The sequence below is a fragment of the Hetaerina americana genome, unplaced genomic scaffold, assembly GCF_022747635.1.
Source record: "Hetaerina americana unplaced genomic scaffold, ioHetAmer1.1.p SCAF_2, whole genome shotgun sequence".
In the NCBI taxonomy this organism is placed as follows: Eukaryota; Metazoa; Arthropoda; class Insecta; order Odonata; family Calopterygidae; genus Hetaerina; species Hetaerina americana.
In genome coordinates this window covers 27,840,549-27,852,081 of record NW_027286763.1, presented here as the reverse complement: position 1 = coordinate 27,852,081, position 11,533 = coordinate 27,840,549, and the positions used below count along the sequence as shown (strand labels likewise).

Here is an 11,533-nt window from a genome sequence, read left to right as displayed (position 1 = left end):
CGGAAGTAGCGAAGGGCAAAGGAGGCGTCACCGAGCTCACCAAGACGAGTGTCCAAGGAGTAACGAATGTCTCAGGTCGTCAAACAGGGAGGCCTCTTTACGCTCTCGCTACGCAATGGGCACTGAAGAGTGAAGTACCCTCCCCAAAAATAAAAAGATCACACCGCCCCCACGGAGGAAAACCTTGGAGGCGAAGGTCATTTGTAGCTATTATGTTCCAGCCAGTCCTCGCCGGACTTTATAATTAGCAATCTAGCTACGAAGAAATCTATACAAGAACAATAAAAAAATGTCTGCTGCAATGCACATTAAAACAGGGATTAATATAGAGGACTAAAACAGTGCTTAAAAAATGAACTTTTTCCCGAGTTAATTGGCCATTGAGTAAACAATATCACTTCGTATTGAATTTAAACAACAAATGCCATAATTCACTATTGAATGTATCAATTGCCAGGGAATGTATGAGAGCAACATTCTCACTTACAGAAATGCCGACCCCTTCGCGGAAAGTCAAAGAGGCGAGTGCCTTCGGCGCGGGGGATACTCGCCGACTGCGCGGCCTTTTCGACCACGGACACCAAGTGACGAAGACCGGCGCGTGGCCTTCCTCCGAAGCAGCTTTGCCGATAAAAAGATAAGCCAACGCAGTATTATGGAGGGAAATTAAAATGGGAAACACGTCGAAGTTCTATGAATACTTAAAAATAAAAATGCACACATGATAATAAATAAACTATCTATAAAAATATACCACGCGGTGGATTTCTTCTTCCTCAAAAATAAAAATACATCGGGAGGAAAGTTGAATGGAGATGGAGGGACGCGGCAGCGGGTGGGAAACACGCAGTGGGGAGGGGGAGAGCACCCTCAAGAGTCTCGGCGGACTGACCGAAGGCAGCGACGACAATGCAATATGGAAATTTGGAAGAGGCAGAGGGAAACCAGGAGCCTCCGCCCATCCTTCCCCCTTGAGCCACCTGTGACCCATGTGGCGAACCCCCCTGGAGGAAACAACCCCCAACTACGAGCCCCGCGTGATCGCCCGAGCAGAGAGGAGAGAGTGAGTGAGCGGGAGTACGCCCCGCCCTCGCGGCGACATTCTGATGGGATTCGACACCCCTCCCACCCTTCCTGCGTGCCAAACTCCGCCCCCTGTGCAAGGCGCGGCGGGGTAAGAGGGCGGGAAAACGGGGGAAAGGCGGCTGTGGAAAGGGGAGGGAGGGGTGTGGCACTAACTCCCACCAAAGTGCGGGCGATACCTCCTCCCTCCTATTCTCGAAAAAGAAGAACAACCAAGCAAGACAAATCATTCGACAGAGCAATTGTCATCCGCACATCACATCCGCCACAAGGGGAGCGGAGGGGGGTGCCCCGGTAGGGAAACTACGGGCGCACGCGTCCACTCCCCAAAGGCTAATTATTGTCTAAACACGCTAGGACAAATTTTATTCCGAGGGATCGCGATCGCGTGTGGTATCGCCCCCGGTGACTTCCGTGCGTTATGGGTGGAGTAGGGGGGGACGAAGGGGAGAGGGGATACTGGGTGACTAGAGAGGGAGGGCGGGTGGGGGCGGAGGTCAATTACGGCAGCTGGCCCTTAGGGGCGCCGCGAGGGTCGTCGAGGACGATGTCCGAGGCGGGGGATGGCGAGGCCGCCGACGCCGCCCCTGCCCCGCCCGCCGTCTCCAGGGCCGGCGGGAACGAGTCCTCCGCCTCCCCCTCGCCTTCCTCCTCATCACCACTCCTCTTGCCCTTCGCCCACTGCTCCAGGAACTCGACCACTTTGGCGTGGCCGAACGTCTGCGCCTCCTTGCTAGGGGTGTTGCCCCACCTGCGGACACATGGAGAGACAGGGGTTGGCGGGGGCCTACAGGCCAACGCGAAGGGACGGGTGGCTCCCTCACTCGCATGGTGAGGCCTGGAGATGAGGACAGCTCCTTATTGAGTCTGTTACCTTCGGGTCTGTATTACATCGTGGTCGTGAAGCCGTGTTGTGACCAGTAGCCGCTGACAGGTCCTGATAATATTTATTATTAATGATAATTCATCCCCGTTCCTGATCAAAGTATTTAAAGAGGATCCCAATTCATTAGGACATTCATTCCATAGAACAAACAAGAGCTAGAAGAACTGAACTATATTAATTATGCATTTCAGGTGTTATCTCCAATGACACGTCCAAACTCAATTGAAATTACGGAGATGCAAAGGAAACAAGGCTTCGGTGTTTCCACTACAGGCCCTCCGGCGCCGAAATGGATACCGCCCGTTATCTCCAGCGCCCCCTGCCTCAGTAGGAGGATCCCCCTCCATCCAAAATGGCATTCACTCGTTCCCTCGGGGAGCAAGTGCCTCGGCTTACCTGTCCTTTGTGTCGTGTGGGACCCCGCACTGCTCCAGCAGGAACTGCACGCACTCGAGGTGTCCCTCGGCGGCGGCCAGGTGCAGCGCCGTCCGGCCGTCGTAGTCGGACAACGTCATGTCCATTCCGGAGAGGCGGTGCCTGTCAAAACACACACACGCTCAATCAGGAGTGGCACCACTATCAGGGAGCAGGGGTACGCCATATGGCGGCCCAGGTTAAGGCACGGGGGGTGCGGCCCCCGGATGGCCATTCCGCCGGAGCTGTTGCTAGCAGCCGTAAGAGGAACAAGACGCAGCATTGGATGGAACAAGTCATTATTTAATGATCTGATTCAACAGCCAAGTTAAGCACGTAAAAATAGTTTTTCTTTAATAAATCTGAATTTTTCAAATACGAGGGGAGTTTGAAAGGTTTTCGGAATCACCACCAGATGTCAGCGCAAGCGCAACGAGTTTCCCGCGAAGTAATAGGTAATCCGTTATGAGTAAACACGAAACGTGTCATTGCTGGGGGAAGTGATCATTAGTGAAGGAGTCTCTCAGCTGTTGTTCCCTTGTAGTGATTTGTGAAGATGAAAAAAATTGGCATTCGAGCAGCAATTAAATACTTCGTAAATAAAGGTATGAAAGCAAAGGAAATTCATGCTGACTTTCAGAACACTCTGGGGGACTCTGCTCCTTCATATTCAACTGTTGCCAAGTAAAGCAACAAGTTTACCTTTGGCCGGGACAGCTTAGATGTTGATCCGTGCAGTAGTCGGTCAAAATGTGCCACAACCCCAGAAATTATTGCAAAAGTGCATTAAATGGCCTTGGAGGATCGCCGACTGAAAGTGCGAGAAATCGTTGAACCTGAAGGAATGTCATCTGAACGGACATATCACATTTTAACAGTGGCATTGGATTGAGAAAATTATCCGCTAGATGGGTACCGCGACTCTTGACGCAGGATCACAAATGCATCAAATTGAATTTTCCAAACAATATTTGACCCGTTTTCAGAGCAACCAACAAGGTTTTTTACGCCAGTCTGTGACCACAGATGACACCTGGATCCACTAATACTCGTATACCCCAGAGACATGAGAGTAGCCAAAGCAGTAGAAACATGATTTACCACCACCAAAGAAAGTAAAGGTGATACGGTCGACTGAAAAAGTGGTGACTTCAGTTTTCTAGGATGCGAAAGGGATTCCGCTGAAAATCTTCCCACTGGTCAAACAATTACTGGAAAATAGTAAGCTAAACTTCTGGACCAACTACAGAAAAAAATAAACGAAAAGAGGCCAGGTTTGACAAGGAGGAAAGTCATTTTTCGGTAAGACAATGCACGCATACACAAGTGTCATGACCATGTCAAAAATACGTAAACTAAGATAGGAATATTAGCCACACCCACCTTATTCGCCTGATTTGGCTCCATCAGATTTCCATCTCTATACTAAGCTCAAGATTTTTCCCGGAGGACGAAGATTCTATTTAAGCATAGAACTAACAGCATAAGTAGACCAGTCCCGAAGGAATCTAAATTTCGAGATGGGATGAAGATATTGGAACAACGCTGGACTAAATGTATCAGTGTACAGGGAGACTACATTGAAAATAAATGAAAGTTTTACTGAGGTAAGTCGTTTATTTCCCCCTGCCACACACCCTGGTGGTGGATTGCAGAGTATATATATAAATAAATTTCTGTTCCAATCCGAGAACTTTTCAAATTACCCTCGCACTACGCGGAATATACACGATGCAATGCGCATATGAAGGAAGTTTATCACATCACGAGGAATTATATTCCAAAACATTCGATATAGTCCCAACAATAGGTTCGAAATTTACGACCGAATTGAAACAACTCCTTATTAAGGCGGTAAGGGGCGCACCTACTTTGAAGAGGATTTGGGATCTGACCCCATCGTGTAGGTAGTATATTTTTCCAGGCCAAAAGTCGAATGTCTTTCAGGCCATCCTCGTATATAGATCTAGACCACTCTCTTCCCGCTACCTGCTCCGCATAGCTTCTCGTATTCCCGATCGTTGGATATCCTTGTCGCGCCATTTCGTTTTCCGGTGGAGTGCGCCGAATCATAGCGAATCCTCGAGTCAGTCGCGGTCTACCTCCCTCGCCTCTCTAATGTCCGACCTGCAGAAGAGAACCTTCGCCCCCCCCCCCCCATTCCACTCCGCCGCTACCCCGATACGGGAGGGCATGCGAGACGCGCCTGGTGTCGCGCAACCCGCTGCGCGCTCCCGTCCTCCAAGTTGTATAGTGACCAGGCGATGGTCGGTCAGCTAAGGGCGCAATACACTGGTCTCCTCGCACTGTCATCATTTCTCGCACTGTCTAATTTTTCACCAAAAATATCCCAATCAAAGTACATACTTCGCCCTGAGCACCAAATTCGGTCTATCTTGCGTGTCTCATGTTGCCCACCGCCAGCCACTCCGACGCTGGCCCCACTTCTCCCTCCCATGATGCAACGCACGCGTTCCCATTCGCCCGACACAGGACACTCGACGGCGCGGCCTAGACTTGACTCTAACAACTCACGATCTATTCCCCGCGATTCAAAAGTCTCTTTTTATACACTGCTGTAATATGAGATATTTCCAACTTAGTTACGAATGTATCATTGTGATTCTCAGTTCCTCATTCAGCATTCAAAGTCTCTCCGCAAACGCGAAGCAATGACAAATATATATGCTCTTTGCAAGTCGATGTTTCTTAGGCTTCATCTAACTATAGGCTTTCATTTCACCTATCGTGAAAGAATTCTACGATACTCCAAATTTACTAAGAAATTATTACATAATACTAATTGGGCAGCATCACAGTTGGAGGAATTCGAGAAGGGTGACGTTGGTTGAACAGAAAAAAAACCACATGCAGCTCTGAGAAATACTTTGAGCGCATATTTTATGGATCATATTTTTCAAACGCTAAATGCAATATCATGGAACTGTGGAATGGGTTCAAAGGAAAGACAATGTACCAGATTAAAGAGTACTAAAAAATAATCATAAATCAATCAGCTAAGCTCCCTGACCAGGTGCTGTTTCTCTCAAGAATTTACAAGTCGATGGCATAAATATTAATATTTTTAAATGAATTATTTTTTATGCAAATGATATATTTTTTATTATGCTAACTTGATCTTTATAAATGGTGAATTCCACAGCTTGCTGAAATATATGTTGTTATTCCCTTTTATAAAAAAGGAGTTTGGCCTAATAAAGATCTCTCTCTCTTGCTTGAAACATCTGTTGAAAGGGATTACTGTCTTTTCTTGATAAATGTAATTACTTTCAACGGCCCTCCCGGGTTGCCCTTTATTTTTATCTCCAGTCTCCTCGGTGATAGCAATCATCTTCTGTTCCAATCCTCGACCCCTCATCATTTAGGCTAGTTCCGCTCTCTCCACGTTTTCCTAGACCGTTCACGTTTCCTTCTGCCTTTTGGTGGCAATTCTAAGATGGTTCTTGGCCACCTTTGATCGTTCAATCTTCAAACATAGACATTCCATTGAAGATATCGTCTCTCGATTCTTTACGCCACTGACCCACGTCCCTCACTTGTCCAATGTCTTCAATTTTTCCTTTCTAACCTGAATATCTTGTACCCTCTCCTAATGCCCTTCCTCTATATCCAGAGCTTAGACTTCACTTTCAGGCGTTTTTTCTACAGCCAAGCTATCTGCCCCGTAAGTCACCTTTATCTCGTTTGCAGGATTCTCTTATTTATTTCCTTAGATATAACTCTACAATGTAAGACCCCATAAAGCATTTTAACTCCTCCGCCAGCCTAGAGAACTAAGCATTCTACGTCATATTTACTCCTTTTGGATGGTCGAATAAGGGAGACTGAACATTTAAAACTATTTAACTACCTTCATGGATGCCGGGGACAGATGAATATATTTAACGTCGTGGAAAAGGCTACTCGGGTCTTCAACATAGTTAGTTCCTCCATCGATGACAAGTCGTTTTCCGAAACGTTGGCGTCATCGATGGAAGCACTGATCCGGTGGAAGACCCGAGTAGCCGTTTCCACAGCAATTCGCCAGAAAAGCACAAGATCATACTTCATCCGTAACGTCTCCTCCTCTACCAGATATTCGGTTTCATTCACGTTTACTCAAAGTTCTTAAGAAATAGGAAGGGTGAAATAGCCATTTACGTCGGGGAAAATTGAATGGAACAGGCAAACAGTTCGTATATTTAGTAAGTGTTTTTGAGTATGGTGGCCAGAGTATAGTAGGAGTATTAAAAAGAAGAATTACGTTAAGAAAAGAAGCGTTTTCAAACTACGACAGTAAAATCCGGGAGATTACAAGATGATGGCTAAGAAACATATGGGCAAAGATGACTGTCGAGGTAGATGCGTAATTGTGAAAGGTATTGAAGCCCGTTTGTAATGCGAGTGTTTTAACAGCCAACATGTGTTCACTTTATCATCCTTCACTGTTACACTTTTACAATACGCGACATTCAAATAGGAGATTGTGGTATGAAACCCGAGTATTCACCAGCGCAGAGAACCCTAGCGGCCAGCGAACGGCTGCTCCCATCCACTCACCTCCGCATGGCGGTGACGTCGCCGCTGGCAGCCGAGAAGAGCAGGTTGACTACGCTCAGGCCCTTGGTCTCGAAGCGGTGCCGCCTCGGGTCTTGCTTGTTGGTGGCGTGCATCAAGTTGTCATAGCGGTGAAAATTGAACTCCCTGACGATCTCCTAGGAGAGAAAAAACTTTCGGTCAGGAAGATGCCACAACATTGACTCCCAATAACAAAAAGGCGAAATCGGCACTGATATTTCTGCGGCAATATCTCCCGAAGTCCCTCTCCCATCCGGTTCATTTTTTGGCACTTGCAGCTTTGTAGGCCCTCCGCCCGGTTCCTGCAGGTATTCCCCGTGGACCTGAAAATGATGGCCGGGGTGGCTGCTGGCGGACGTGCGGAACCGATTCGCACGGGGTCATTGAAATCCTTAACCGAACAACCGCTGGCCCCGCGTAGCGTTAAATTAATCATATTCCCTCGAGACGACCAAGCCATGAGCCCTCGTGTGCGTAGTGAGAATATCCAAAAGGGAGTGCGTTCGAGGTCGGATCCAGATGGATTCGGGAGAAGGGATGTGGGCGGGACAATCCTGCCATCCGAATGGGGCGATCTCCCATACGACGACCGGATCTCTCGGCTAGCCTAGGGCACGCGCCGGACAATCCCCCTCGGCGTCGTCCGGACCATTCTCGCACCCCATCACGTGACGTAACATTTTGAATTCGGCCCAGAACACTATTTCTTGTTTTACCTGATGTGTGTCTGATGGATGGAAACGCCTTAGTCAGGGCTGCCCACCATCACTCCATGACTCTCCTCCACACCCAAGGAATCCGGACCAACTAATTTTACCCTCACAACCTTTTCATTCTTACATGTTGTGAGGATATTTACATTTTGAATCAATTACAAACGATGTATTAAAACGTAAAATGTTTATCTAGCATTATTTTGAAAATATTGTCGCCACATTGCAAACTATAGTAAAAAGATAAATTATGTTTCACTGATATAAAAATGAATATAAAGTAAATGTAATCATTCAAATTTTTCGCACCAATAAATATATTGAAAATTTTTACCAAAACTTTCCTCAATATTAAAGGTCGTTTAATGTTGCCGTCAAGTCTCCTCCTTGGCACATTTTTATGACACAGTTTGCGACTCCTGAGCCTCCTCCCCTGGGTTCACCCCTCCCTACTGTGAACTGAAAATATGGGAGAGTACTGCGGATTCGGTGCGAGCGACTTCCTTGAGTTAGGTCCTCTGAAAGGTGGAACCAGTGAAAATCTGACGGGAGGCATTCTGTTTTCCATCCCGGGGAGAGAGACGGACGGCACGAGTCGCATGCGGGTACCACCTCGCGGTCCCCCGCCGCGCCCCACGACATCGCACGCCCACGCGGGAACCCGAGCCCACCTGACAGAACTGGACGCCGCGGCAGCTGTTGCCCAGTGAGTCGAGGGCCGGGGACCACGTGCAGATGCCCATCACGTTGGGGATGACCACCAGCATGGCACCACTCACTCCGGATTTCGCCGGCAGGCCCACCTGCAAAAAAGGTCTCCGATTAGAGGCCACCACCACTCACGGGACAACTGGATGGCGAGCCCATCTCGCGCCGCGCGCACGCTGGATGCCAAAAGATTTCACTACTTTTAAGTATATAGTATTTGTTGCTTCTACCACGCCCCATTATCATCACCGATTTTATTAGAAAAATAAGCTAGTTGCATTTAAACCATCTTAAGAAAGCTCTGACAGAAAATTAATTATAGTCAAGAGTCAGTACAGTTCAGCAAATTTTAACGAGGTGTAGACTTGCGATCCCAAAGCATCAAGGAATTTAATTGATGCTATCGCTCTGCTATGAAATCAGTCATATAAATACCATTTGTGGAGATTTAAGAAGTTGCGTACTTGATAATGCATATTTAGTTCCTTTCGGCAAGATGCCATGTTTTTTATCAATCATTACGCCACGTGCTCATTATCTCTCTGCCGGTCGGGTCATTCAGGGTAAATCATCATCCTCTGATGATGGAGTAATCCTAGCCTCATATACTTAATTACATCATACCTATCATCCTCTTGAGAAAAAGGAGGATTGCCTCCTTCTGGAGAGAGATTCGATCCCACCACTAATATACCCCACGCGATCTGACTCACTTACTGTTGCCTAAATCCATTAATTCCTTACCTTGACGGCTCCTCCTCTGTTGTCTTTGCATCCCTGCATATTTCTCGCTACCCGAAATGTCATCTCCATAAGTCAACGTATCCCCTGCCGATCAAACATCCCACTACTCTGTCCACGCAAAACCCACAAATAACCCGCGATACCTCCAATGCAGCAGCTGCTATCTATCTCATACCAACATTCTCTTTCGTATTCATTTCCCGACCGCGACCACGGAATTTGAAATAGGAGAGGCTCCGTTGAGACAAGTTCGTCTCTGATCTCAGCGATTTCTCCTTTACACGGAGACCTTTCTAAAGAGAAAACACTACGCGCATAAACTTGCCCAAAGTAATAACCGCACGCCCTCACCATCTAAATCATCAACGGCCCAGTCACTCGGTCTCCTAAATAGTATACATCCTGACTGACCACAAAATCACGGATAACTCATTATAAAAATGTCTCCCAGTCACTTTTCAACGACCCGCCAATCTATTAGTCATGAACATAACCAAAAAGCCCCTTTCCACATTTTCCTACGCTCACAAGTCCACACGGACATCATTCGATCGACCCAGATCCAAAGTCTGTCCCATCTTCGCCAGCTTCCGTCCTCTCAGAACTCGCCAATTTTTTCCCATCCCTTTGCATTCCCTCCAGGCTAGAAAATAACTAAAATGGCCAAGGAAAAATGTTTTAGAGAAATGATTATTGCGGAGAGTGTTTAATTCAACTCACTCACTTCGCACAAAAGATACCAGAAGAAAAAATGGTGGCAGCCATTACCGTAATATTCTTCCAAATAAATTCTGGTGTCGTCGACTTTAATGTGATAACAGGAGTAAGTTTGTTATTTTTTAATCACCGATCGTAATGGGATGTCGTCTCGAGGACTCTTCAGTGATCGTTCTCGATGATGATCTCGATCATTCTCGATCGATGAATTTTTAAAATTCAATGCGCCATTAGAAACAATTCCATTATCCAGTGTACTAAGCTCTTGGCTTTATTGGGGAAAAGTATTAAAGCCGTTTAACAAATAGTTCGAAGTTTGCTTTGGCATGTTAACATTGATCATAAATTTCAAGTACTTGTTATTAAAATTTCAATAAATGCACATTTTCAGTGAATTGGCATTCTTTTTCTCTTCAACATGGCGAAAACCGAAGTTTTACTTTTAATTAAGTAAATATAATATTTTATAAAATTTTATTCGGTCGCCATTTCCTCAAGATGGTGGCGTTAGCACAAGAACAACTTTCGGCAACATTTGGAGGTGAACTGAGGAAGTCATGCTTAATACCTCCCGTAAAAATTATTTCCCTAGAGATTTCTAATGGGCTACCAATGGAACTTTTCTCTTCAAATTCATTTCTCTTCCACTTCTTCACCTTCAGCAGTGTAATTTACCAGCCGAAATGCAAACTTCGCCCGTCCTTCTACGAGGGCGATTCGAAAAGTAAGGTCTCCTATTGTTTTTCATGAAAAATCACATTTAATCTCAATTTTGTGTGCATCGTAGGAAAGGCTGAGCATTTAGCTATGTTTCTACATAGTCGCCTTGACGATCAATCACTTTTTGCATCCTTGTAAGCAGCTTTTTAATACCGGCGTCGTACCTTTCTCCCGCCGCGTCACGAACCCAACTGACGACAGAGTAGAAAAATAGCTAAATGCTCAGCCTTTCCTACGATGTTAACAAAGTTGAGAATAAATGTGATTTTTCATGAAAAAAAGAGAGGATCTTACTTTTTCAATCGCCCTCGTACACGTGACATCGCATCATACCTCAAGTTTCGCATAAGCAATCACCAGGACTTCATCCATTCTTTCCCGCCAGTCTTTTTACCGAATGCACCCCTCTCCTCAATGAATGAAATTGGACGGGAGCTAACGAAAGTTCGGCAATGGTAAGCGGTATATGAGGGGATAAGAGTATATACCAGGGGATGAGATGGAATAACGATGCTTATTGATGATTACAGAGGGAAAGACATAAAGAAAGAGGTGGAACATTCGACTAAGTAGAAGGTAGGGGCTGAAGTTGCAGGAAGTGTGGAATGTGAGGAATTTTTTTCAGGTGCAGGAGATGTGGATAAGGTTGAATTAAGTTTATTTAGGGTGGATGAGGTAATTTCATCGCGGAGAATAGAGCAGCATTTGCCGCGTATTTGTTTGTACGTCGATGAGCAGAAAAGAGAAGAGGGGGAGGGCGCGATAAGTTCCTCGTTAATTTTAGACTGTCACCCGAGGGGTAATGAGAACCCGTGATGATCAACGATACCCCGGTTCATCCTAAATGCAAATACTGCCAGCAGCGAACTTGTCCCCCTTCCTGAAAACCAACTGATACCACGGAGATGAACAAGTCGTGTCGTCACGATGCAGCTCAATGCAACAAACAGGGCCACTCTTTCACGTTATA

The 11,533-nt window shown here is 46.3% G+C and overlaps 1 protein-coding gene across 1 annotated transcript in view; it reads right to left on the bottom strand.

The window, feature by feature from the left end:
• Window positions 1–1,584: 1,584 nt before the first annotated feature.
• LOC139687644 (glutaminase liver isoform, mitochondrial-like) overlaps window positions 1,585–11,533 on the bottom strand; it is a 59,235-nt gene continuing 49,286 nt past the window's right edge. Inside the window, exons 12-15 of the mRNA XM_071584884.1 lie at window positions 8,346–8,477; window positions 6,944–7,098; window positions 2,366–2,506; window positions 1,585–1,834 (exon numbers count right to left, since the gene is read on the bottom strand). Of these exons, the coding sequence (XP_071440985.1) occupies window positions 1,585–1,834; window positions 2,366–2,506; window positions 6,944–7,098; window positions 8,346–8,477 (678 nt within the window). The remainder of the gene's footprint in view (window positions 1,835–2,365; window positions 2,507–6,943; window positions 7,099–8,345; window positions 8,478–11,533) is intronic.